Consider the following 27,569-nt stretch of genomic DNA (forward strand, 5'->3'; position numbering starts at 1 on the left):
AATCGCCGGATATTATTTTTTGAGGAGCCACAAAAACGGTACTACGTACTTAAGGTAAATCATATTAAAATTATAATTTCGTATAAAACCAAAAGATTCGCAAGTCTGTTTTCATTTATGTTACCATTAAGCGAGGCTGCAAAAGTTAACTAGGGAGGAGAAGGGATCATAAATCTAATTAAGAAGCGGACCATAGATAAGTACAAAATAAAATTAAAAAGGAATATTTATGTATGTCTAAATATTTTCAATTTCGATAAATAGGATATCGATAAATTAATCGATAATAAATATGAGAAATAAATCGATGAAAATATCGGTTTTAAGGCGGATACATGTATCGAAAGAAATTGATAAACGATAAAAATTCATTTCGATATATGTATGGACATATATCGATAACCACCTCGATTATAACGGTGATAACGATTTCGATATTTTCACAATTATATTGATAATGAAACCGATGAGTATCTACATTTATAAATAATATGTCCCACACCAATTACGCTTGAATGCCACGCACAACACACTCTTCCTTAGCACAACCACTTCTTCATCACGTTCCCACACACTTACCTTCGCTATTCTCATCGCTCGACTTCGACTTGCTCACATCGTCTATGTTATTTGTCGCCGATGATGGAGACGAGGAGAGTGCCGACGATGTTATTGTGCGACTGTCACGATCCCAGTATCGAGACGCTGTGGGCGATGGTGGCGCTGGAGGAATACTCCTGAGGGCTGTGCTGCGAATCTGTGGAACGGCAAGAGACCATTATGAAATGTAAAATTGCAAGCGAATAATAATATTTTGGGTTTTTAGTAACCATTTGTGAAAAAAGGCATAACACATAAAATAATAATTAAAATGTGAGTAGAATATATAAACATTTTAATTGAGCGCCTGCGAAGGGTTTTTGGGATTAATAAGGTTAGGTTTGCTTCTCTCTTGAACCGAGCACAAAATATTAAGAGAAAAAAAAACAAAAAAATAGTTTCGACACAAAAAGAAAAACAAAAATTTTATAGAAAGAAAAATTTGTATAGCTATAACATATACTTATATAGCGCAAAAAGAGCGAGGTTAGCCAATTAGGGAGCGAAATTAGTTAAGTTATGATACAGCGCGCGATTGCTTGCAACGTGCGGACAGTATATAGGGTGTATAATAAAAAGTAGTGTAATAATAAATTAAAAAATAAACCAGATTCCAAATTGTTTAACATTTTCTTGCCGTGCTTCGACGCGAAGTTGGTGAATGATAATGAAGTGGAAATATAGAGTAAGTAAGTAAGTAAAAATAAAATCCAACGACGCAACGTGAAAAAAACAAAATTAAGCCCTAAAAGTAACTAACTAAAGAATTAAGTAACTGTCGAGCTAATGAGCCAAAGAATAGACTCGCTGTCGCAGCATGACTAAGGAATGATCGATCAATTGTGCTGATTTTGTTTTGATGCTATTCGAGTAGGTTGTTGGGGAAGTGATGAAAGTGTTGGCAATGAACGGTTTTGTTTGGTGACTGACTATTTATTATATTTGTAGGTATTTTTTTGCAGAGTTGATGAGTGCACTTACACTATCTACATCTCCGGCGGCGCCGTTGCACAAACCGTTCGTCTCCGCCTTCGCGCATTTCTTTACATCGCCATTCATCATTTTCGTTTCCACCTTCTTTGACCCCACTCCCGCAACATCTTTGATTTGCAAGAGTGCAGTATGGGCAGCGCTCTCCGATGTACGCAATAGCGACACTTCTGGATGGCGATTGGCGGAGACAGCGGCCGCTGTAGTTGAAGCAGCAACAATGCTCCCCGCGCTTTTGGTAGGCAAACTATTAGTGCTACTAGTAGCGCTGCTGCTGGACATAGTGCGTATAGATGATGAGGAGGACCCAGTTGAACAGGCCGCCAATGTCGTTCCATGCATGGTGGCAGTTACTTTACAAGCAGTTGCTGGTGAGGGTGATGCCGTGCGGTAGGGCGCGCGCGTCAACGAACCACCGCCGCTTTGCGCCAGTCGCAACAAACTGCTGTTACCGGTGGCATGGTCGAACTCGCTGCCGCTATGGCGATGATGTTGCAGGTTGCTTGTGCTACCGCTGCCGCCGTGTGAGCGCAGTGTCACCTGAGCAACCCCGCTGCGCTTTTGCTCGCTAAAACTATCAAATTTCTGAATCGAGGCTCTGATGCTATTCGAATCGATGCTGTGGCGCAGCTCATGACGGCGCGCTGCAGCTGCTTCGGCGGCAAACTTTGCCGCGCTACTGCCGCCGCCGCTTGCGCTGCCATTGGCATACTTGTAGTTGTTGATTTTCTCAAAGACGAGATTGCTAGTGGAGCAGATGATCGTCGATTTGGGGCGCATACGCGTCTTGAATGGCGCGCTATCGCTACCGCCGCTGCCACCGCCAGCACTTGCAGGCGTCGCGCTGTTGGTATGCTGACAACACACCTGCTCGCACCGCAACTGTGTTTTCCGCTCCAACTGCGCGCCACCGCCGTTTGACGATGTGGTGGGTGCAGCAGCAGCAGCAGCAGCTGCGGCTGTGTGTGCCTGCGCCAACGTTGTCGGCGCGTCATCGCTGTCTATATACTTGATATCGTCGTGATCGAGCGTGTGCTGCATGCCGTTGACACCGATAGCGCCAGCGCCACTGCTGCCGTCAGTTTTATTGCTAGAGATATTATTATTGCAACCACCGCTGTTGCCGCCGCTTATGACATTACCAACGACGCTAGCGCTATTATTATTATTGTTGTTGTTATTGCTAAATCGACTGCTATTGCTGCCGTAGCTGTTGAACAGCTTATTAGAGTATGCGTTGACGTTGTCGCGCGTTGCCGTGGCGTTAGCAGACGCCACAGCTGTCGATGGAATGCTGCGATGCACCAGCGGACGCACCAATTTGATCGGGCCGTTAGTCACCTTCGTCGTCACCACTGTTGATGTTGACGCGCCACCACTTACGCTTGTGCTTGTCGGCGTGCCAATAGTTTTTGTGGCGTTTGTTGTTGTGCCTGTGAGCGGACGTGAACTGTTGAACATATGTTGCTGTGGCTGTTTCGGACTCTTGGAAGCGACGACAATACGACCACCGTTCGTTTGTTGGCTCGGCAGCCGATTATTGAAGACAATGTCGACTTTATGGACGGAGGAATCAGTTGTGGCGCTCTTGGTTGAAGCGCCGTTCTGTGTCTCTGCTACCGCGGCCGCCGTCGTTGTCGTTGCAGGAGTTGTCGCTGCTGCAGCTGCTGAACTGATGTGTTGGTGGTGATGATGTTGACTAATGTTGACGCTTGCGTTGGCGCTGCCGCCACCGCTGCGTCGCATGCCATTAGCTGTTACCGCCGCCACTGTTGCCGCTGATGGATGTGGTGCGGTTGTGGGACGCCTTTTGCCACCGATAATACCGTTAATAGCGTAAGAGTGACTAGTTTTGTTATTGTTGTTGCCTTTGCCGCCGTCGCAGCTGTTTCGGCAACCGTTGCTGCTGCTCTTGAGATTAGTTGCGTTGCTGATGATGTTGTTGTTGTTATTTAACTCACCCACATGCCCATTGATCGATACACCAGCTGATTTTGATTGCCGCTTCTCTGCGCCCGGTATTGCGACCTGCGCATGCGCCAATTCACATTCCTCCTTTAAGAAGTTTTGATCTTGAAATTGTGGCACCAAAAAGAATGGCTTATTAGCGGTGCGCACGGGATTTGTGTCGTTGTTGATGTTATTGTTTGTTGTGTTACTGCTATTATTGGCAGCTTTGGAGTTGCGCGTGCTGCTGGCGGACGCCGCACGCCTGCCAACAGCAATAGCCGACCTCCGTGTCGCTTCTGATTTGCCGTCCACAACAGACGTATTTGTGGTTGTTGGTTTGGTGGCCGCAATTGTTGTCTTTAGGGTTTTGACGGCGGCTGTTTTTGGTTCTGTTGCTGTTGCTGCTGCTGTTATTTTATGGGCGTTTTTATTTGAGTTGGAATTTGAGTTGATGTGCTGACGTTTTTGTTGTTGCTGTACTAATACAGCTGCATGGTCACCACATTTTTGCTTGAGTGATGGGAATTTTTCAAAATTATTTCTTATTTTATTGATATCTATCATTATATTTTATGTTATTTTTTTCTATACAGTTACTTTGCTGCTATTCGTCGGCACACGTCTCTTTTGATTGAGGCTTTTTTACTTTCTATTTACAATTTTGTTACTTTTTCAGTTTGATTTGAGAATTTTTGCAAAAAATTTCGTATTCTTCGTTTGTTTTTCATTCATTTATTTGCCTCATTCGCTACGCCATAAAAAGCTATTGTGGAATGTGGAAGGTTTTTAATTAATTATACGCCTCGTTATTATGCTTTGCAGTTTTACGTTGATGTTAGTGTCTTTTAATTCCTTATACTATTTTTTTTTTGCGGTTTGTTTCGCTCTTTTTTATTTTTCGTTCTTTTTTGGCAATTTTCCTTGTTTTTAAAGTGTTTGTCACTTTAGAATTTGTTTATTTTTTTCACGCTTCCGATTTATTTCATTACTTTTGCGCTAAGCTTCACAGTGTTTTTGCGCGCACCTCTATTTATCTAATATATTTTTTTCTTCACTGAGAATTTGTGCCGAAATTTTTGCGTGTATCTCTTTGCTGATTCATACATTTTTTTCTATTTATGTATGTATATATTTTTCTTTTACTTTAACGTCCTTCTTCTATTATTTGTTTGTTAGTATTATTTTTTTTTTTGTTATATTTAGTTGTTGTTTTTGGTTTGTTTGTATTTTCAAAAGGGGGAGAGGAGTTCAAAAAGGCGTTCGTTCAATGCCAACAACAAGGTCTGCGAATATTCATCTAGAAAATACACAGAAGAGGAAACACAAACAAGTTATATGACGGATGCTTTTGGTTAGTAATGCATATGTATGGTATGTTATGTATATGTGGTATGTATGAATATGTACATATTATATATATATGTATGTATGTATGTATGGGCTCACTACATATATGTATGTAGGTACAAACTGGATGATATTTGGGATGATAGATACATAAATGTGGATGATCTTGCTGGATATTGAATGATGATAATGTTGACTTTGATGACGCCAAGTTCGACTATAGCAGGAAGGTGGGAGCGGCACATTCAATCTTACATAGGCATAGACATAGTAAGCGATGACACGCAGTCGTTGCTTTGCTTGAGATCATGGGCTTCAGATAATCAGATTAATTTACATACATTTACATATCGATCATACATAAATATATATGTATGTATGTACATTAAGGTGATCCAAAAATGCATGTGAAATACTAAAGCCGGTATTTTTATGTTCTCACCCCCTATAATTGTTCTATACCAAAAAAATAGACCCCTATTTTTTATTTTGAAAGCGCACAAAGTTTTCCATGTATTTTATGTGGGAATAACCACTTTTCATAGAAATGGTATAGAATTCTTGAAAATCAATATTTATCGATCGGAGAACTCTGTTTATCTTCAGGAGATTCCGAATAATAATACCCAATTATTTATTAAACCATTTTTCATAGTAACTATATTTTATATATACGTAGGTCCGCCAAAACCCCCAGAAAATGCCAGAAAATAAAAAAAAAACTTTGGTGTTAAAAAATGTTTAAATGAAAAATTGAGTATTGCTATTGGAAGTCTTCTGAAGAGAACCAGAGTTTTTCGATCGAAAAATAGTGATTTTCAATAATTCCATACCATTTCTACGAAAACTTGTTTTCCCCCATATAAAATACATGGAAAACTTTGAGCGCTTTGAGCGACCTCTATATATATTTTTATTTAAAAATAAAAAATTAAGAGGTATACTTTTTCGATATATAACAATGCTAGGGGTGGCGGCATTAAAATTCAGACTTTACTGTTTTTGAACCCCTCTAATATGTATGTATGTATGTAAAGTTAATTTTTGCTATGATATGTACGTATGTATGTACATATGTATGCATAATAAAATCCGATATGTGTATGTATTTATAAACCGATTTGGAATGTAGCGAAGGTAGATACAATGGTGGCCACATAATTGCGGACACTACTTCTTTATAGGTTTTAACAATTTATTTCAAACTTTTTAATCAGAACTTCTAGAGAAAATTCAGGTATTTATTTTATAGCGTTAATTTTTTAGAACTTTTTTCGACGGTGTTAGATACTCATTTCCATCCATACGAATTATGTTCGAGGATTTGTTATTTGGGGAAAAATGACGTCAACAAAAAAAAAAATCTCAAAAAGCATTCGAATTTAAACCCCCTAAAACTTGCACGAAATTATACTTAAATTAAATGGGCTATAAAACTGACTATTTTTTCTAGAAAATCTGGTTAAACAGCTTGAAAATTGAATTACAATTTTTTGAAATTTGGCGATTATAATTATAAATCTTGTGCTGAGTTTGAAACTTTCGAGTTAGTTGGTTTTCGTTGTTGTATAAACTAATTTTTTTGGAAAAAAAAAAATAGATCAAAACATGTAAAGAAGTAGTTTGCCTAATTACGTGACTACCGCTGTAATACATTAAAATGATCCGATAGGTAGCGCTGAAGTCGCAATATTTGTAAAAAATCATATTTGGAGTCCATATGCTAATTTTTCGAAAATACATATGTATGTTGGACTGCATAAACTGGTGTATTCTAAGGAAAAGTATAAGGACAACATACCATAAACTAACGTACTTGATTTTGTTTATTTGATGATATATAGAGTTGTTTTAGTAAAGCACATTTTGATTCAAAAGCGCAATGCAATCATATTTTGTTCATCATAAAATCGGAAAATATCAGGACATATCCAAGTTTATTCAGTAGTTGTTTTTATGCCGAGGTAGACGAGCGGTGAAAGGTACATATTTACTATATTGCATTCAACAGTTCGACTTTTATGGTCGAAAATTTATATGCTCCTTTGAGTTTTAAAGTTTTTTTTTTTGTAAACATGTATACACAAATAAAACCCGCGAAATAGTAGGTCTATTGTGCATTCCACTCACCACAATACATCTTTTAATCCCAATACATCTTAAAACCCTGTACCCCGATGAGCACGCGCACACACGTATATCCACAACCTGACTGTAAAGGGGGCACATGCAATACCTAAGGGGTTAATGTGTGCAAAAGCTGCAGTGCTAAATTCAAAATTGATCTCTTACAACTAAAGGCAAAGAATTGGCAATCGCTTGCCAATAGGATTCTATAATCATCTCCCACATTAGGAATTCATATTTGTTACATATCACTGTTAGTCACATGCATTAGCAGAGTGCGCTGGTAGCAAGACTCACAAGCGGGACAAAAATTAGTGCGACGCAGCGTAAAGTGGAAACCGTTAAACGTAAATAAACACAAACGTTTTACAAGTGACAGACCGCTGCAGTTGGCCATTTGCGTTTTACCTTCTTTGCCGTGATCGGCGTGTCCACCATTTTGAGCGTTGTGCTGGCGCACACCTCAGCACCGCCAGCAACCGCATTGTTTGTCTTAAGCTCGTACGTTGCAGTAGCGCCATTGTCGGTCGCTTCCAAATTGTTGGCGCTTTGATTGCGCTTCAAATCGCTGCCACTATTCGAGGTAGTCAATGTGCTAAGTTGGCCGCTACTATTGCTGGTGCTGAGCCTTTTCGACTGTAGTGGCAAAGTGATGGTGGTCGTTATGCTTCCACTGCTGCTATCTCTATAGAGGCCACTACCGCTGCCGGAGGTGGAGAGCTTTAGCTCCTTCAAGCAGCTGTCAATATCATTGATGCACGTATTAATCTTGCTGCTTCTGCCGCCACTCTCGCCATTAGTGAGCGCATCAGCATCCTCAGGGGGAGGCTTCACCGAGATGGTAGTTGTCTTGGGCGCACGATTTCTGTTCAAAGTAAATGTTGCTGTTGGCACATCACCACTGCTGCTGCTGTGGCTTAACACAGATGTTGCCGATGTGGAGGACGTGAGTGCGTTTGCCTGTTGCTTGGCTGCTGCCGCGGCACGCTCACGGTAGCTAGATCGGTGCGGTTTAGATGTAACAACAGATGTGTCATTATCTGTTTTCCGGCTGCTGCTGCTGTTTTTGTTGTTATTTGTGCCGGTGGTCTCATCGTCAGTGCTGTACAATCGACTGTAACGGCTGCGTGGTCGGTCTAATGTAATTTTCGTCGTCGTCGTCGTCGTCGTCGTAGTTTCGCTACGTTTGTCTTCGGTCCCTGTTGCCTGTGTTCCAGTGCCGGTATTTGAGGCTCCTGCACCAGCAATCTCAGACTCAGTAAGCGCTGAGCTGGAACGTGATAGTTCACAATTGGGTTTATAATTAGCAGGACTGTATTTTTCATAGATTTCCAGGCCAGATGTCGCTACTAAACGTGCTAAGGATGAGGATGAATATGAACCTGATAAGCGCTTGCCGCCCACATCCGATCCGGAGGGGGGCTTCCTGGAGCCACCGCCGCCGTTTGCATCGTTGCTGTCATGGCTGCTGTTTGTATCTCTGTCCTTACGCGTGCGCAATGTATCGGATGTCTTGGGTGATTTGGGTAACTGAGGCGCGCAATTTTTACATGTCACATTTTTTCATGTGTTTTTGTTTTTGATTTTGTGGTCAACATTTACAGATGCATCGAATTGTTTGTCCCCATTGCATGTAATGTGATGCAGGTATAAATGAATATGACAATGACCATGGCAATTTGACAAATAGACAGATAGATTTGATTGTTGTGGCGATGGCGAATTTGATAGCAGTGTAGTTGTTGGTATTTTATTTTTACACGGTCGTTAAAGTGCAATGATTGTTGTTGTGACCAAAGAACGAATAAATACAACATAAATACAAAAAAGAAAAACATGTGAGTCACGTACATATGTACAGTTGTTATTTTTGTTGCTTTGGTAACTTTTGAACTAATGTGGGTTATGGCAAAAGCTATGGAATAATTACTCGTACTTGAAGGCGTTTTCAGGTGATTGTTGTCGATAAGCAAATGACGGTGCGGCAACTGCCAGCTGCCCGCTTATTTACAATAAAAAATGTAATTTGTTTGCGAAAAAATTTTATATACATATCGTCGTTTAAAGTACAAAACCGTGTAACTGACATCTGCTGCCAAAAATTGGATTTGCTCACACAAGCTCGTGGCTCATTCCTTATCCATTCGTCTTGAAATATACTAGCCAAAAATGCGATTGCTTTATAAAAAAGAGAACCCGTTACGCGGTTTTGTACTTTAAACGACGATATGTATGAATACATATAGTGCAATGAGAAATGATTAACACTGCAGTGAAAAATCTTACTTAAAGACGAGTAACACTACTATGCTTTTCCAATGGGTGATCAAGCGTTGTTGTTCTCTTGAACGGGCAATCTAAATATTGGATTTCAAAAGTACATATTTGCCCGGTTTATCGACTGAGCAGGGTAAATATGTAATAGAATAGCAATAAAGTTAACGCACCCTTATCGATTCTAAGAATTTATGCCGATACAAGTGGTATACCGTATACGGCTATTATTGGCATAGAGCGGTAAGCGGTTAAGATTTCGGTTTTCCCTTAGCAACAAAAATCCCTAGTAAGGTTTTATATACATAAATATATTTGAGGAGGTAAAACAGTAAGCTGCGCTGCTAAACAATAAAAACTAAATTAATATACTATACATATTTTAATTAGAGTTAAAACCAAATTGTCAATGAATCACTTTATACATTTATTTAAAAAAAAAATATGCACGCTACTTCTTAAATCACTTCACTTTTTATGAGCCGCCAAACTATTCCGTAAAATGCTGCTTACTTAATGTGCAAACATAAAAACTAAACTAGTGAAAACTACCTTCAATCATCCAAAGTACTTTGCAAACTAATCAAAATTGTTCTATGAACAATGTAAGAAAGATAAGAAATTTTTAGCGAATACCGATATATGACGCAATATTATAGTTGGGCCACAATTTTGTTTCATTGAGCATGTCTGCATGTGAATAAGAAATATTTCTTGCCTAAAAAGTGTAGTTGGCTTTTTAAATGTCCTCTATTAATATGTGATATTTTGAAAGGTGTTTTGCCATTATTTGTCTTGATTATTATTGCATTATGGTAAAGCTGCTGTTTTCTTAATGTGAAAAAGATATTCGAGGACGCTACGCAGATCTTTATTGAACTCAATTGTATTAAAAAATATCTAGTTCTTAAGAGAACTGAAGAGCAAGAAACGATGGTTTATGCTTCAAAACACCTCACAAAAGCTGTCTGTTTGTATCCGATTTAAAAATGTGTTGACGGCATCGGCACAGAGAATTACCACGCCATAGGTTTTCTGTTATTAAATTTCGTCAAAAAGGAAAACGAAAAACTTTTGTATAATTAGCGGTGCACCATTCGCCATGTATTTAATTAATCATCCTCTTTCACATTCAAGTACAAATCCCTAAACTAGTACCCCTATGAATAAGCCCGCAATATTCAGACTAAGAAAAATATTATTAGCTCATATTCCCTCGCTGCATATTTAACTGCAGATTCATTCTTGTGATCAAACTAAGTAAAAACAAAACAATCCAGAAATTCGTGGCTAAAAGGCGTTTTTATCAAACGCTTAGACTAATTTAAATTCCACACGACAGTCCCAAAGGTATGTGCAGCAAATAAATTTGTATTCTTTCTTTTTTTGGAGGTGCACGCATTGTTGACAAGTGTTTATGTATGTATGTATTTATGTACTATGTGTGCATATGTTACATGCTTACAATGCAGTTAAGCAGATAGGACGCACAACTAGACCATTATTTGTTTTGTTTACTAAATATTAGACCCATAAGAAATTATACAAATGTCCACAGGGTCATACATACATACATACTATGTTTATGTTCAGCAAAAGCATTTGGATAATATTTTAAGCATTTAAGAAGTATTTTTTGTTTGTTGTTTTACTACTCACTCCATATCGACTGGATGTAATTGTATCATTGCTACCGCTTGGTAAATAAGATGAACTACTGCGATAGGTTCCCAATCCAGAGGAGCCGCCGCTCAGGTACAAAGACGACAGGGAGTTACGTTGCGACGCTGTTCGTGGTGAATAAGATGATGTATTTGAGCCCAAATACGAGCTATAATAGCTGGGTGTGTATTTCGATGTTCCAGACGATGATGACGACGACGACGTCGACCACAATGCGCTACTAGGCGTGGTGTTCTTCGACAAGCTACCTGCACGATTCAAATACGACGAAGCACTGTTATATGCGCCGGCTGTACTTGAGCCTGTACTGCCAGTTGTGGGCGACGATGTGCCGTATAGACTGCCACTGTTCGATGTCGATGATCTTCGTGGCGAAATCACAGGCATATTAGTAGATGTGTTAAGAAGGATGCGTTCGTGCACACTGCGTTATTTTGCTTCCTATTATTTTTAACTTTGCTATATTCTATTCTTGTGGTATGAAATCTATTTGGGGAATTGTTTTTTTTCAGCTTGCTATTTTTGTTCTTTGCTAATTTATAAATCCAACTTGCTTATGATGCTGACTGGAAAATAGAAATAGGGTCAAATATTTTTTGTTCCACATTTAATTACGAGAGATAAGCTACATACCTAAGTGGCCGATGCACTTGTTGTCCAGTTTGATCCAGTCAATGCTCTAACCGCATCCATTACCTTACATAATTAGTAGATAATAGCTTAACACAAACCGCCTCAGTTACGATGTCAGCGATGAATTACCTTGGCGTTGGTGTTATTATTTTAGTTACGTATTTCACCGGTCAGCTGTTTTAAATGAAAATAAATATTACTGTGATTAGAAATTACATACTTTTTCTTATGCAGAATGCGGAAGTCTGTAACAGTAGGTGGTGGATTCAACCAATGTCACCCTAACCCAGTTGTCTAGTTTTATGATTTTAGTCGTAGCACTTTGACTTGGCGGCGAGTGCCAAGCAGTAATCGATAAGAGGTAGAAATCAGGGTTGCTCTCGCCTATAGTAATAGTAGCGAAAAAAAATTACACTATCCCAGACGCAAGAGCAGTGTCGCTGCTTCTGCCACTGCCTCTGCCACTTCCCGAATTGGCGCTGTCATCCAAACGTTTATTGTATACTTCACCTTTCACGTGCTCAGCTAGAATGAGTCACGTATCACGTATATTAAAGCAAATAAGCCTTTATTTACGCACACTATGCGCTTCACATTTATTTTCAATTTTAAAGCACATATTCCCGATTTTTCATTCCCACAACAATTTTCCATTCACCAAAGTCATGGCCGAGACGCTCGCATACACGAATTCTGTGAGAACTGCAGAACGCCAATGACAACGCCGACGCCGGCAGCACAGTTGAATGCAAATAAAACAACATCGTCATCTTCGTCGCCGCCTTGTCGTTATGGTTCTTCGGGGCCAGCGCCACCCACATTTTACGAGGGCCGCCTCACCTCTGCATCCTTCCTTCGTTCATAAGCTGGCCAGCTGATCACATTTTTGGCGTTGTGTTTGTTTTTTTTTTGCTTGGTATGTGTATATGTAAATTCGCAGATATTTTCACACAAGTCAGCGTTAACTCTCATTCATTTGCAACCCCCAGCAAAATAATTTCACACTTGTGGGTTGACTTCCCCGTCCCACTAACACTTCCATTAAATTACAACTCCAATTGTACCAGCCGCCTTGGCGTCTACATACTTTTTATCCCTTGAATATTTTTTCTTCCAATTACCGTGAAAATGCGCCTCTATTAAACGACAATGAATGTACAAAAACGCGCACAAGAAAAAATGTCTCACAAAACAGAAACACAACAGCGTTGAAAGTCAAATCATCATTAAAAAATTCTATTTTTAAAAGCGCTGAATACGCCAACCAACAAATCGACCAGTCAGCCAGCACAACGCGACTCGCACATAAAACAAACTATACAAAAATTACGCAAAGTAAAATATTTTCCTCAAAATGGAAAGTGGAAAAATTCAACGACTGCGCCAGTGGCAGTGGTTGCGGCACCAACGTTGTTAACTGAACTTTGTTAGCGACAATAAGAGCGGCTGTCATGGTATCGATGGCTTCCTCCAGCCATCCAATTGCGCGGATTGATAGGCTAGAGCCTTTGGAAATAGACATTTTAGGTGGTGTCGACAGTGGGTTTTGGGCTGAAACGAGGTCGCACTACCTCCTACTAGCATTTTTTCGACTTGACTTTTTTCATCGGCTAATGGCGATACATCGATTGATCACTTCACAAAAGCGGGGAGTTTGGAAAACACTTCAGTATTAATGCCCATTATCCTGCACTCACTTTTTTCTATTTGCTTTAATTCTGGGAAGAAATATTCGAATTTATATTTATTTTTAGCAGCGAAAAAATTTTATAAGCGCAGTGTGTTTTTTCGCCAGCCTCGTCCGTTCGTCGTTTTCGTTACAGTGTTGCCGATTAAATTTACTTGAAAACTACCTCGTTTGGATTTCAACCAAACAAAATGGCATTACACTTCTACCAATGTACCAGTATATAAAGGCTTCGTTATGCATACTTGGCATGGCTTGAGAGCTGTCACATAAGAAATCTGTTAAATGAGCCTCGCGTGTAATCGGTTATCGAACGCACAGCACTACATACGTAGAAGTCTGTTGGTTTTTGATTTCTACGTAAAAATGGTATAGCAGTGCATGCAATGCCAAGTATGCATAACAGAGCCTTTAGTCTTTACAAGCATTTGCTATTTAAATCAAAAGTTTTCTATGTGTAAAATAATCTACAATAAAAAACATACAAAGCAAAAATAAATTGAAATATTCTTTGAAACTTTTTCAGTGAATAAGATTTTTCTAGATTTGGCATCACAGTAGCTGAATGAATAGGCTTCAGCCAAGGCAAAGATTGCTGAATTCATTACTCTGACAATGTTGCCAGATACCGGTAAATTTAGTACTTAATTTCTTTGGCATGGCTGCCAGCTCTCCATAGTTAAGAGGTTCCACATTCAGGTTAAAAAAGTGCCAAATAGAAAAATAAAAGAGGCAAATAAGGCGCCGTTGTTTTTAATTGAAAGACGATTATCATAATTATCGTGAGTTTCACCCGAATACAAATTCGGATGCGAAAAGTGAAAAATTTAACTCATGATAGGGTTGTATAGCTTTATTTTCCATTCAACAATGAAATAAAAACCAAATTTCCAATACAAATGTGCGATACCAAATTAAAAGAAACCAGTTGTGTAAGCATTAAATGCTAGAAAATTTTAGTTGATGAAATAATATACGGAGAGAGTATATTGAAATTTAACAATTTTTCAAACGCGCCATTGAAAAATTTGAAGCCATTGGAAGTAAAATACACCCAAAAATGACACAGTTTGAGCCAAGTTAGCTGGCCGTTATCTCTATTATTAACTAATTTTCTGTCTTTATCTATTTTATTTTAACTTAATTCCGTATTGGTGTCCGACCGAACTGGAATTTTGGCCGAAGCCGAATATTAGCTACTATTCAATATTAGGCCGAAGCCGAACATTAAAATAGAGTTTAACATTACAAAAAATAATAAGTCTGTAATTTTTTATTTCGAGACAAATTATTTTTAAACGAAAGGAACACGTTACAAACTTATGACACCAGAAACCCCAAGGCATCATCTATTTGAATGCGTTTCGGTTGCGAGAAGAAGGCTAACACACCTGGTAAGGATGCGGACAGAGGCTGCATACGCATACACACTCTCTACATCCCTCGAAACTACTCGGATTCATCAGACCATTGGGACTGGACGATGTGTTATGATGAGTTCCGAGGGCACAATAGACCTAAGTTCGTAGTGTATAGCCTCGGACACGGACCCGAAATGTGGAAAAACACTGTCATTCTTATAAACTGATATCCCATAGAAAATAAAGGCTTCTATTTGTTCATCTTTTCATATTTAAGCTCGAGTTCATAAAAAAGTTCTAATGCCACCGGAAGCAATCATTTTTACGGAAGTGCCAGCTGTAGCGGCTGCAACAACAACAACAACAACTGAAGTGCCAGTGCTGCCTGTGCCATGAACCAAAAAGACAAGATCACGCGGGCAGGAGACTAGCCCGTTAGAATCGCATTAAGGAAAAAAGTTGAACGATTTTGACATTAGCCGTTTATTTACATTTCTTCGTTGTTTACAATTTGGTGGTGGCTTTTTACTGCAATTTTCTTCATTTTCGCTTGTGACAACGTGTGTACACATAAGATAAAGAATAATTTAACACAACGGCATGATTTTTAGAAGAATTTGCATAATAAAAACGATTTTTCATGCGTTCAACAATTTCGCGGTTTTCTCTGTTCTCTTCGTTGTTTACTTCTTACAGCAAAGATGGCGTCGAGATTTCGGCAGCTAGAAAGTAATTTTTTTCGTTCTTTCCGTCCCGCGTGATCTTGTGTCTTTCGTTCATGTGCCTGTGCTCTGATTTCTGAATTCCGATAGGTCCAATTGCAATCTTTCTATCTTCTATTTTTGTTTTCTTTCCCATCTTCGGCAAACGTGGTTGCCCAACTTAAAGGAATTATATATGCCAACAAATAAATGTAACCATTTTCTTAAACTATTTGTTAAATAGTATGAAATTTAGTTAAAAATTGTCTATAATATCATAAAAAACAGCGGCCAAACCATTAAATCACCGACAAATGCATGGATCAACCACTATTTAAAGAAACATAACCAACTCATAATCTTAAATCGTGCTGGCAAGGTTGTAACGTTTATTTTCTTTCCTTTATATTTTCAGCTCTCGTTCACTTTTCTGCCATTGTACGCGTTTCCTGTAGTAAATGCAATTAAATAACTTTGCTAGTCCAAATATATGGAATCAGANGTTTTTGTTTTTGTACTCCTGCTATCACCTTATATAAATTCGCCTTGGTCCAATTGCAATCTTTCTATCTTCTATTTTTGTTTTCTTTCCCATCTTCGGCATACGTGGTTGCCCAACTTAAAGGAATTATATATGCCAACAAATAAATGTAACAATTTTCTTAAAATATTTGTTGAACTGTATGAAATATAGTTAAAAATTGTCTATAATATCATAAAACACAGCTACTAAACCATTAAATCACCGACAAATGCATGGATCAATCACTATTTAAAGAAACATAACCAACTCATAATCTTAAATCGTGCTGGCAAGGTTGTAACGTTTATTTTCTTTCCTTTATATTTTCAGCTTTCGTTCACTTTTCTGCTATTGTACGCGTTTCCTGTAGTAAATGCAATTAAATAACTTTGCTAGTCCAAATATATGGAATCAGGAAAAGCAGCTTCAATAGGTTTAGTTGCCTCAAAAGCAACGCACGTCAAAAATAAATACGCGCAATAAGGAAGTGGAACGCTTAGTTTTGTTAACTCCAACGCTTTGTAAAGTGCATTTAATTGGTCGCCGCTGCGCTGCTCGCTGCCATTTCTCTGCTGCAGTTCAAAGTGTTGGTGCTCTTTTTTTGTTTACCCCATTGACGTGCAATCTAGAGAAATTAACAACAGAAAATAGCAGTTTTCCAACAAAAAACAAATTTAATAAGGGCACTGGCAGCTTATAAAAATTAATAACGCATTTCCTNGCTCGCTGCCATTTCTCTGCTGCAGTTCAAAGTGTTGGTGCTCTTTTTTTTGTTTACCCCATTGACGTGCAATCTAGAGAATTTAACAACAGAAAAGAGCAATTTACCACCAAAAAACAAATTTAATAAGGGCTTATCAAAATTAATAACGCACTTCCCGACAATAAATTGCTTTGATAAACATATTTGCATACACGCAAATAAACTTATTACTGGAATACATTGTGGCACGAAAATGTCTACTAACAAAGATAGTCCCAGTCGTGACTCCATGACGTCCTCTTCAGCACCCATATCTCTAATGGCCGATGGAGATTCCATTACGCGTGACTACAGCTTGGGCAGCCTTACATCTGCAGTAAGTCAAGATGAATATTTCCGATGCCGTGATCATGCGGAAAGCGTATTAAAACGTTTGCAGTTGTACTTGGATAGCCAGCAGCTTTGCGATGTAGTCCTAATAGCTGGAATTGACGGCAAGAGGTAAGTGAAATATATGTATGTCAATGTTTAAATACAAATTATTCACATCGCAAATGAAATGCACTTCCGGTTACAAAAACAGAAACATTTCAATTCTAAGAGACTTTACATTAATGAAGACAGCTAAGGTCAGGTCGCGTGTCGTAGAAAACAAAGAATTGGGGGAAAGGTATTTACATACGTACATACATATGTACATCCATTTATAAACACGTACATACAAAGCTAATGAATCTGGAGACTTTGAGTACTGCGTCACAAGCGATATGCCAGACTACTTGTACGTTCCACCACACGCCATTTATCTATCCTCTTCAAGTACAAATTTGTATGTATAATATTTGCACTAATCGTAGTGCGCCTCGTTCTTTGTCTGCAAAAAGCTGCGCTATAGGAAAACGGGAAAACTCAACGCAAACAAAGAAGTGCTAGTACGACAATTGGATAGCCTACGTCAACTCTTGTCTCCCCTTTTGTTTATTCTGCTGCCTGTTCCATTGACTTGACAGCGAGCGGCTAGTGTATGTGATGTATGGAGAGCGATTGTTGTAAATTATAAATAAATTGCATAAAAAACTGCTACTCTCCAGATGCTAAATGTGTTGATATGTATGCAGGGGTCAGTGGCGCGTAGAACGGGAGAACGTGTCGTTTTTTTATTTTGATTTAGCTGATATACATACATTTGCCGACCACGATTGTAAATAGTACAAATATCTATGAAAATACTTGCTTAAAAAGTAAATAAAAACAACACGGGTTTCGAGCGCTGATAACCAGTATGCCAAACAGCACTGTGAAATTTAAAAAACATACATATATATTTTACGAGCAAATAGCATAGGAGAAACTAAAATGAAAAAGGCTTGCATACGTGAGTCTTTTAATGTTCCGATAAATTAATTAAATTAAGTAATTATTTGACAGTCTCAAATTAGAAGTAACGTTTTATTTTATTAAGGGTATTTGGAAATATGTGCATGCACTCAAATTTATACTTACCATGTATGTACATATCCCAGCCAACCAGCAGGGACCGCAAGATGCACAATTTGGATTCCCTGTGCGGTGCGCTGATGCTGCTACATAGGAAGGCTCCGAAAAGAGTCTCCAAGGAGCACATCCGCCGAAGAAAAGTGCCTTCTCAGTATACATATGTACTAAAAAAAAGTGTGCCTTTAGGACTTTTTGATGAGTTATTTCAGAGAGATCGCGCAGATAATCCGCGAAGACTGCGTGCGGACTGTTGTTGTTGTTGTTGTTGTTGTAGCAGCATACAAATTCCCCAAAGACTTTTTGGGGAGTGTTGCTGGAGTGACAGTCCTTGGCCAGATATAAATCTGGGTCGTTCCGGTTACGTAGACCCGACTGTCGTGGGAACGGTTGTTGTTGTAGCAGCATACAAATTCCCCAAAGACTTTTTGCGGACTGCGTGCGGACTCCTCTACTTGGCTATAATTTTGTGAAAAGGACTCCGAATCATCCGAAGATAACCTAGATGGAGTGTTTTGGGACAGCTCCGTTAATAGACCGCAAGGGAGGATTTACGGATTTTCAAAATGCTCGTGATTTATTTCATAATTTTTAAGTATTCAAACTTTTGCATCATTTCTTTTTATTGAAAAAACTTTTATAAAGTAAATGATTTAACATATTGTCCCGTATGAATAAACACTAAGCAATTTCATACGTTTTAAAATAAATTCCTTAGTTTTTATTCATACAGCCCATTATTCAGTAAAAAAGGAAAAATTATGAAATAAATAAAAAAAAACATTTTTTTTATTGAATTCTTTGCCGGAACCATAGTTAAAAAATATATATATGTATATATTATTTCACTATGGCCGGAACTACATAATTTTCCATATAAAAGTTTTAAAGTTAGCCAAAAGTAATTTTTTATGCGGTATTGCTTATATCCAACAGCTTTTCCATTTCCAGGAACATTCGGAAGTGACGAAGCGAAGCGATTGAATTTGAATTGAAATGAATGAATTTTCATCTTACGGACTAGATACAAAGAAAAGAATAACAAAACAAAAAAAAAACATTTTGACTCCCTTTCCCCTCCATATCGGGAAACACTCATTGGGGGTGTAACTGTGGGAATCATTTTTCACTCCATATTCGTGGCGCTTCGAAAATGCTCCTTCCAAGTGTGGCTGCGGGAGTCATTTTTCGCACCATATTTGTGGCGCTCCGCATTTGGCTAACTGGGATGTACCCTATATAAATAAATATATATCGTCGTTAAAATGTACAAAACCGCGTATCTAGATAATACAAGAGAGGTTGCCCAAATTTTACAGGAGAGAATGGATCATGTCTTATTTCAAAACGGTTCTCTAATTTATCCCTAATTATCTGGTACCTTTTATGTATTATCTAAATAACGTTATTTTGGTATGAATGGGTAGGGCTTGAGCTTCCGGTGAGCAAAAATCTCAACCACGATGNTTTTTAATAACAATAGGGGGTTATATTCGATGTAAATAAGCTTGTTTAAATTAAATAATTAAATCAAATTCGTTTTTGTTTTAAAATACCACCATTCACTATTATCCACACGTTTTTATAGAATTTAGCTCCCATTTTAGGAAGTGTGATTGAATTCTTCCCCTTTTTCTTCTGCTTCCAAAAACCATCCCTGTGGGTGGGAGTGCCAAATTTTAGAAAAAAGCTACTTACAAAACCTTTAATAATTGAATCATGAAGAATAACGAAAAATTCATATAAAACGACAGACGAGAAATGGAAAAGAAATTTTCTTCTACCTAAATTTCTTAAATCAGTTTGCAGCTCTCAAGAAAAAAAATGCTCGTATATTTATTCCCTCATGAAAATTTACAGCAAAAGCAAAGCGCTTTTTCAAGCAACAGAAATGATAATAAATATTTCTTATAATTTCCTTGAGAGCTGGATTCTTAGTTTTAAGATACAGATTGTATTTGAGGTTATTAGCTTTAGGGGGGGTTTGAACCCCAAAACCCACCCTTTGTGTGCGCTAATGATCTACATACATACTTATTTACACTTATAAAAATAGCATACGCATTTTTTTTTACTTTTCTTTACTAATTCCATACACATTCCATACTTCAACTGTGTATCCTCTAGAGTGTCTGCCCATCGTGTAGTATTATCAGCATCGAGCGCCTACTTTGCAGCCATGTTCACCGGTTCATTGCGTGAAACCAAAGAGCAGGAAGTCACGCTTGGCGAAGTACATGGCGATGCATTGCAAATACTAATACAATACTGTTATACGGGATACATTGAATTGCGCGAAGATACTGTAGAAACGCTTTTAGCCACTGCCTGCTTGCTACAGTTGAACGCTGTAGTTACTGCCTGCTGCAATTTTCTCGCCCGCCAACTACATCCATCAAACTGCCTAGGTTTTGCCTTTTTTGCCGAAAGGCAGAGCTGCACAACCCTACTGCGTCTAGCCAAATCCTACACATGCCAGCATTTCATGCAGGTATGTATGTTGACTTATTGATGTTACTGGCTTTTACTCGATGCGGTTTTTGTTTTGGAAAACTTATAGGTATGTAAAAATCAAGAATTTCTTCAACTCGACTCCGAGCAGCTCGGCAAATTAATATCCAGTGATGATCTCAATGTTCCCACCGAGGAGGATGTAGTGCACAGTCTAAAGATGTGGGTGCAACATGATCCTGTCAATCGGGAGAAACACATTCCTGAGTTGTTGGCATTGGTGCGATTACCGCTGCTGAAACCCTCGTTCATCATGGATCACGTTGAAACGCTTTGCAGCTCGAATGAATGCCAACAACTTGTAATGGAAGCGCTAAAGTGGCACTTATTGCCTGAACGACGAAATTTGTTAGCTTTGATTGCATCGGAACGAACAAAGCCGCGTAAATCGACGGTTGGTCGTTTACTCGCTGTGGGCGGAATGGATGCACATAAGGTACATTTTTGAATTTCTGAAAAAAGGTGTTATTATTCATTTCTCACTTCTCTGAAGGGCGCTATAAGTATTGAAAGCTACTGCCCGTACGCCGACAAGTGGTCTGTGTGGAAGAATATGCCCGCACGCCGTTTACAATTCGGTGTAGCTGTGATGGATGATAAGTTAGTGATAGTGGGCGGCCGCGATGGTTTAAAAACGCTCAATACAGTAGAGAGTTTAGACTTAAACACAATGGCGTGGACAGCGCTGAATCCTATGGGTACACATCGCCACGGCTTAGGTGTAGCCGTGCTGGAAGGCCCACTTTATGCAGTTGGTGGGCATGATGGCTGGAGTTATTTGTCAACTGTAGAGCGGTAAGCGTAGATATTACAGAATATACGAGAATATACACAAAAACAAACGTATATTTTATTTTTGAAAACTTTAAGTTGGGATCCAACCACACGCACTTGGAGCTACGTAGCGTCTATGTCTTCCATGCGGTCTACTGCTGGAGTTGCAGTGCTTGGTGGACGTTTGTATGTCGTTGGCGGGCGAGATGGTTCCGTATGTCATCGTTCAATCGAATGCTACGATCCACACACAAACAAATGGACTATGCGCGCACCTATGAATAAACGGCGGGGAGGTGTGGGGGTAAGTAAAATTGAATATTTATATGCATATGTATAAGGCGTGGTGTGCTTTGCATAAAAATATTTTCCTATTCCAGGTGACCGTTTCAAATGGATTTTTATATGCGCTGGGTGGGCACGATTGCCCAGCCAGTAATCCTTCTGTCTGTCGCACAGATACAGTTGAGCGTTACGACCCAGCTACGGACTCGTGGACTTTGGTAAGCAACTACTCAAAGTACGCTATGCCGATTATTAATATTGGCTTTCCTGCAGATCTGTTCGCTAAATGCTGGACGCGATGCCATTGGCTGCGCATTGCTGGGCGATCGCCTAATGGCTATTGGCGGTTACGATGGCAATCACTACTTGAAGACTGTTGAAGTATACAACGCTGAGACAAACGAGTGGACACAAGCTGCACCGCTGACATACAGTCGTGCTGGCGCTTGCGTTGTAGCAATACCGAATATAATACCACCTACGCCACCACTACCCAATGCAACAGTTTAGTCTTGTATTCATTTTTTTCTTTATCCATACATATATTTTTGTTAATGCGGACTTATATAATCGCTTAAATACTGGCTTTTAAAAGTTAGCAAAGCCATTTCCTCGTATACGCATGTCTTTTTACTTGAAATTGTTTTTCTAGAAATCGAAACTTAAAAAGCTGCGCTAACTGCATCATGAAAAAGCTTGCATTTTACGTATTCTGCTCGTATGCTCAAACATTCGTACGCATTTATGCATTCCATTTAAACAAGTTACATATTCTAATTGAGTTAAGTTCAGTTTTATCAACTTTCACTGATAGTTTCTTTCTTCTCTTTATCTTTTCTTTATGTTTTCACATTGTTACGTTTTCCGATACCTTTTTTGGTCTTTGGAATTTGTAGAAGAAATGGAAACCGGTCAGATTGAATCCGATGTGCTACAGACGCACCGTTGAATTTGTCGATTATTACAACCTTTAAGCAACTAAATACAACAAATTTTAAATTTTTTATCATACATACATACATATTTTTTTACCATACGAGTATTTAGATTTAAGGATCAACAACAAACAATTTTTAATATTATAATGGATTTTTACTTCGCATACGCGTATACATACACAGCCATGCCCATATATAGATGCATATGTGTATTTATGTATAAATAGGAAGTATGTGTGCTCGAAACCTAATTTTTGAATTTACGAACATGAGTATTTATTTCTTTAATAAAAAAGCACATTTTGCATGTACAAAATTCACGAATACTTATGTATGTATTTGAAATGAAGTCAATGCGCAATACAAGTGTCTAGCCTTGCTCTACTTCGTTTTGGCTGGTGCACTACGTTGAAGGCACCTTGAGCCCAACCAAAGGAGCCGTCTTGTTTCAAGGGCATATTGTGGACCTTTATTTGTGCATTGTTAGCTTTGCTTTCTTGCACACAAACGCAATCGATCGATTCGACCACAACAATAACTTACTTAAAAACTTTTCTAACTATTATTCGACATAAAAGGATATTTCAAAAAGGTATGCACTGCGACCTTACTCTTCACAACACTTGTCTAATATTTAATTCTCTAGACAAGATAGAATAGCCTTTGGTCAATGGAATATTTACGCTCGTCTTACGGCTACATTGAGCGCTCTTCTCCCAACTTCTTCAAATGACTGCATGATAAAGGAATACAAGCAATGGTGTATCTTCTCCATGGTCGCAAAAGCGACAGAGATCAAGGAATTAATTAGAAGCCATTATCTCTTCAGGTTATAATCCCTAATAAGGTTTTGAATTGTATCTCCCTGCTGTGCTTTTCCCTGATTGTGTAGCTGAAAAAGTAGCATGCTATTAGTCCTTGGTCTTTATCGACGTTCTGGCCGCAAACCCTTTTCTAAACCTAAAAACAGTAACATATCTCTTTCGTTATAGAGTACATTTATTAGGGGGTTGGAATATTTATAAATAAAATAAAAGCAAATGCATTTTTAATATCAAAAACCTTTAATTGGGTGATGTGTTGCGTTTCGGTGTCGATGGCGGTAGATCCATGGTTTTGCACACCCAACCAGCAATGTCCACCTCTTCAACCTCAGCTTTGCGTATCCAAGCGTGATTCTGCGAATTAATAACATGAGCTACAGTCTTAATTTTTCAGAGCAAGCTTAGTTTGTATATACCAGTAATGTTTTTAAATCAGCACGTTCATCTGGATTCTTTTTCAGACATATGTCTACAAAGTCTTTAAAATCGTCGGTAAATATTTTGTGCTCCAACCTGGGTGGTGGTTCATTGACAATGTAGTCTAGTAACTCAAATATGGCCATGACTTTGGGTTCCACCACTGTCTGTTGACCGTCTTCGGGATTATCGTTAAATATCGCTTCAAGGGTCTTTGAATCGGGCGGTGGTATGGGATACATGCCGATCGCCATCTCAACCAACGACAAGCCTAGCGACCAAATGTCTGACTGCACTGAGTAATGTGTACCTTGCAGACGTTCCGGCTGTAAAGAGTGCAAATGTGTGGCTGTGTAAGTTATCTGAGCTACTCAACTTAATTACCACGCAAAATGAAGTAGATTTCTTACCGACATGTAGCTGCGCGTGCCCACAAATGAATTGGCCATGGAATCGATTAGCTGCCCTGACACGCCAAAATCACAGATCTTTATCTCTCCGCTGCTATTCACCAGTATATTACTCGGCTTCACATCCCGATGCATGATGGCGTGCTTGTCACGCAAGTAGCTCAGCCCCTTTAGCACAGCCAATGTTATCTTGCCAAGTATGGATTCCGGTATTCGCCCAGCACGCTTCAGTATAAGATCCAAAGAGCCGCCATCCATATATTCCATGCAGATGCTAATTTCGCCGTCACTGTAGAAAGCACCATAGAAGCCCACAATATGCGGAAAGTTGCATTCGTGCAATACCTTCAATTCGCGTATAATTTGTTTTTTAATCGCTGGCTTCACCTCAAGATGTATAAGCTTCCGTGCCATTATCAATTCTGTTGGTATGTGACGCACTTTCATGACCACACCTCCATTACCAGAACCCAGTTCGCCCAATTTTTCGAGGTCATCATCGGAAAGTTCGCCAATTTTCTCTTTTTGACTTAGAAAGACTTTAATACGATTTCGCGCTGAATCATCCATTTCCAATTCTTCTAGTGTCTCCGTCAACGCCTCGATGCTCGTCTTCGGCTTCCCCAGTAAACTATGTTTTCTTTAATTCAACTTTTTAATGAATTTTTGTGCAACAAACCGAAAAGCAACAAAATTAAGACAAATAGGTGGAAAGGCAAAAGATAGGTAATGCAATGCAGAAAAGCGCAAGGAGCTGTCCTCACGGAAGCAACCATATCGACATTTGAGTATTTACTATTGATATACAAAAGGCAGGTTATTTAAAATCAAAGCAAATAAAACCAACAACATCTAAAAACTTTTCCGCCGGCGTTGTAGGTGAAAGTAGCAACAAAAATTAAATTTTAATAAGAAAAATGCAGGTGCAGAAGGTGAAAAATCAATAGAAGTGTTTATTTGGATATTTACTCTGTTCCAGAGGGTGTCTTGAACGGCGGTGTCGGCACAACCTGCGATGCAGCTACTGTTGCATCCACAGCTCCAGGAGGCAACGTTAAATTTAATTTATTTTTCGACATATCCTTGATTTTGTCGGGTGGATTAAATAATTAAAAAACAACTGCACTGCAAAAATACCGAAAACTCCTCCTTGGCAATGTTGCAGTAATTGCCAATTTTGTGCCCCTGCTATACAATTAGGGGAATTAAAGAGTAAGACTAACTACATAAATAAGATTAATAATTATTACGATCTCTTAAATTTTCTTAAGAATGTTTAATTAAATAGAAAAACGTTTATTTCATATTTATTCGCACTGCACTGCAAAAATACCGAAAACTCCTCCTTGGCAATGTTGCAGTAATTGCAAATTTTGTTCCCCTGCTATACAACTAGGGGAATTAAAGAGCAAGGCTAACTAAATAGGATTAATAATTATTACGAGCTCTTAAATTTTCATAAGATTGTTTAATAAAAAAAAAAACGTTTATTTAATATTTATGTGTAATTAATGTAAAAAATTTGGAGTTGTGCACGGGTCGAAATAGTTGTGTTAGCATCACTGATTTTTGCTGATTTCATCGACGCCTTGCACTTGTTTTGTTTTTGTAAACGAATTCTGCGGCAAATTTGGGAATAAAAAACAGCTGTTGCACTTGTTTCACATCGCTGTCAAAATTTGCTTATGTTCAGCTTTAACTTGGAAGCACTTGTTGGGAAGATAATAGGGCTCTTCAGGATCTTGTGAATGTGCTTTTGCACAACAGAGAACGTAAATTTATAGAGAAGGTCCAAGTTTCTTACACATTTTAAATTAAAACACGTTTCCTATCGAAAAATAGAATATTAAACTAATCAAACAGTTTTTTATTCTCCAATTCGGCTTTTTTTAGCAGCGAATACATTCAGGAGGTTCGCAAATGCCTGCCGAGGGGCGTCAGATATTAGAAAAAACTTGTTTGTTTTTATCTTTTGATTTTGCTCGGAAATTGGGGTCGAACCCATGCCCCGCAGAATGGTAGCGCGCACTGCCAACCACTACTACATTTGGATTTATTTATTAAATTCTGTTTGTCAGCACTGAAAATCATTCCGATTACCAATTGACGTCTCTAGTGAAATGAAATGGCAATGAAACAAATCGAATCAGAAATAGCACCAAAGAAGAACGGAAAATTTGTTGTCTAAAAAAATCAAAAACAAGAAATCGGTGAAAACGAGCGGACAAGTCGCCTGTGCAGATACGCGTAAAATTATCTATTCCTAAATTCTTAAAAAATTATGAAAACAAAATATTCCATGTGTAATTATTTGCATAAAATGAATAATTGAAAAGGTGATAAAATTTGCTGGTGTGGTTGAGCAGTGCGCGAGTGCAAGTGTACGTAGTCGAATTGGTAGTGGCGAAACGGGTAGTGCTGAAACGTTGGCAGTGTAAATGAAAATATAAATCTCTTTTTGCAAATAAAATTGTGTATTTAGCGCCAATTTTTCTTGATGAAAATTGTGCTTAAATTCGGCTGTAAATTGTTATTTATGTATACGTTTCCAATTTTCACCAATTGGGAGCGGTGCAAGTGAATAGAGAAAAACAAACAAAAAATTTTAAGAGGAAAGGCAGACGCATCGTGGAAGAAGCAGCATCACTGTCGCTGATTTCCTTGCTAATTCCTGTTGGAGAAAAGTTACTTATTGGATATAAAACTTTTAAAGTGCTTATGAGGCAGCGAATAGGAATTTTCCTTTAACTGGTATTGGCGATAAAAGAGATTTGCACCAATTAAAGTGGTAAGTGCGGATACACCTAAATTTTCTCACATATGTATGTATGTTTGTATATGTACGGTGACAAGTGCGCTTCGCATTGCTTGATGTTTTGGTGGTTGACTAGGCTACATATGGAAAAGTGGGTGGGTTAACTTCAAATACATACAGTGAGTATCAAAATTCAGTAGATACATAAATTGTGGATACATATCGAGCCCTAACCGCCAAAATAACGTCAGCGACATGTTTTTCAAAATTTTCTTTTTGTTGCAGAAATATTCCTAGAACATCTAGATGCATTTCTGCATCAAAAAGAAAAAAATGTCGCTTACGTTATTTTGGCGGTTAGGGCTCGATATACCTCGACGTTTTGACGACTTTATATATTTATATTTTACATACCTACCTACAAAAATTTCAGAATTTTCAACTCTTCAATTCGATTTCAAAGTAAAAGTGTTCTTACACGATATGTATTAACATGTGTACATGCCACTTTTTACATATGGAAATGCCAACATATCGTGTAAAGGCACATACGAAATAGAAATGTTTCTATTCTATTCTATC

General features: G+C 38.5%; 4 protein-coding genes and 1 long non-coding RNA gene across 6 annotated transcripts; 2 read left to right on the plus strand and 3 right to left on the minus strand.

Moving 5' to 3' along the window:
• Positions 1-509: 509 nt before the first annotated feature.
• Positions 510-11,019, minus strand: LOC108373730 (probable serine/threonine-protein kinase DDB_G0282963). Its single transcript, XM_017629668.1, has 3 exons — positions 10,948-11,019; positions 1,582-4,837; positions 510-757 (listed from the first exon to the last, which is right to left on the minus strand). Exons 2-3 carry the CDS (start codon positions 4,102-4,104, stop codon positions 560-562), a joined length of 2,721 nt encoding a protein of 906 aa, XP_017485157.1. The 5' UTR covers positions 4,105-4,837; positions 10,948-11,019; the 3' UTR covers positions 510-559.
• Positions 8,189-8,388, plus strand: LOC108373731 (uncharacterized). The gene is made up of 2 exons (XR_001848988.1): positions 8,189-8,272; positions 8,342-8,388. It is a non-coding gene; the product is annotated as an uncharacterized LOC108373731 (long non-coding RNA).
• Positions 10,903-11,358, minus strand: LOC108373729 (uncharacterized serine-rich protein C215.13-like). Its single transcript, XM_017629667.1, has one exon. The coding sequence runs from the start codon at positions 11,356-11,358 to the stop codon at positions 10,903-10,905; it is 456 nt and encodes a 151-aa protein (XP_017485156.1).
• Positions 11,359-16,212: 4,854 nt separating this feature from the next.
• On the plus strand, positions 16,213-22,901 carry LOC108373732 (kelch-like protein 5). Its single transcript, XM_017629669.1, has 9 exons — positions 16,213-16,578; positions 16,739-17,080; positions 20,201-20,564; positions 20,634-21,020; positions 21,078-21,379; positions 21,455-21,662; positions 21,739-21,861; positions 21,917-22,147; positions 22,540-22,901. The coding sequence occupies exons 2-9, from the start codon at positions 16,833-16,835 to the stop codon at positions 22,615-22,617; spliced, it is 1,941 nt and encodes a 646-aa protein (XP_017485158.1). The 5' UTR covers positions 16,213-16,578; positions 16,739-16,832; the 3' UTR covers positions 22,618-22,901.
• Positions 22,902-23,558: 657 nt separating this feature from the next.
• Positions 23,559-25,449, minus strand: Dsor1 (mitogen-activated protein kinase kinase 1). Of its 2 annotated transcripts, none has more exons than XM_017629671.1 (4): positions 25,202-25,449; positions 24,233-24,863; positions 23,822-24,148; positions 23,559-23,759 (listed from the first exon to the last, which is right to left on the minus strand). In XM_017629671.1, exons 1-4 carry the CDS (start codon positions 25,309-25,311, stop codon positions 23,646-23,648), a joined length of 1,182 nt encoding a protein of 393 aa, XP_017485160.1. In that variant the 5' UTR covers positions 25,312-25,449; the 3' UTR covers positions 23,559-23,645. The 2 variants fall into 2 exon arrangements, with proteins under 2 accessions (XP_017485160.1, XP_017485159.1); XM_017629670.1 differs by having other exon boundaries at positions 24,233-24,872; positions 25,202-25,443.
• Positions 25,450-27,569: the final 2,120 nt, after the last annotated feature.

Source organism: Rhagoletis zephyria, unplaced genomic scaffold, assembly GCF_001687245.7.
Source record: "Rhagoletis zephyria isolate East Lansing unplaced genomic scaffold, Rhagoletis_zephyria_1.1 Rzeph_scaffold_06986, whole genome shotgun sequence".
NCBI lineage: Eukaryota > Metazoa > Arthropoda > Insecta > Diptera > Tephritidae > Rhagoletis > Rhagoletis zephyria.

Coding starts and splice junctions, on each gene's coding strand:
- Dsor1 (XM_017629670.1), bottom strand. CDS start 25,311: ATGTCGAAAAATAAATTAAATTTAACGTTGCCTCCTGGAGCTGTGGAT. Junction 24,873..25,201: donor AAGACACCCTCTGGAACAGA/GTAAATATCCAA, acceptor GTTGAATTAAAG/AAAACATAGTTTACTGGGGA. Junction 24,149..24,232: donor GCACGCGCAGCTACATGTCG/GTAAGAAATCTA, acceptor CACTCTTTACAG/CCGGAACGTCTGCAAGGTAC.
- LOC108373729 (XM_017629667.1), bottom strand. CDS start 11,358: ATGCCTGTGATTTCGCCACGAAGATCATCGACATCGAACAGTGGCAGT.
- LOC108373730 (XM_017629668.1), bottom strand. CDS start 4,104: ATGATAGATATCAATAAAATAAGAAATAATTTTGAAAAATTCCCATCA. Junction 758..1,581: donor CCGCCGGAGATGTAGATAGT/GTAAGTGCACTC, acceptor GCCGTTCCACAG/ATTCGCAGCACAGCCCTCAG.
- LOC108373732 (XM_017629669.1), top strand. CDS start 16,833: ATGTCTACTAACAAAGATAGTCCCAGTCGTGACTCCATGACGTCCTCT. Junction 20,565..20,633: donor CATGCCAGCATTTCATGCAG/GTATGTATGTTG, acceptor GAAAACTTATAG/GTATGTAAAAATCAAGAATT. Junction 22,148..22,539: donor CACCACTACCCAATGCAACA/GTTTAGTCTTGT, acceptor TGGAATTTGTAG/AAGAAATGGAAACCGGTCAG.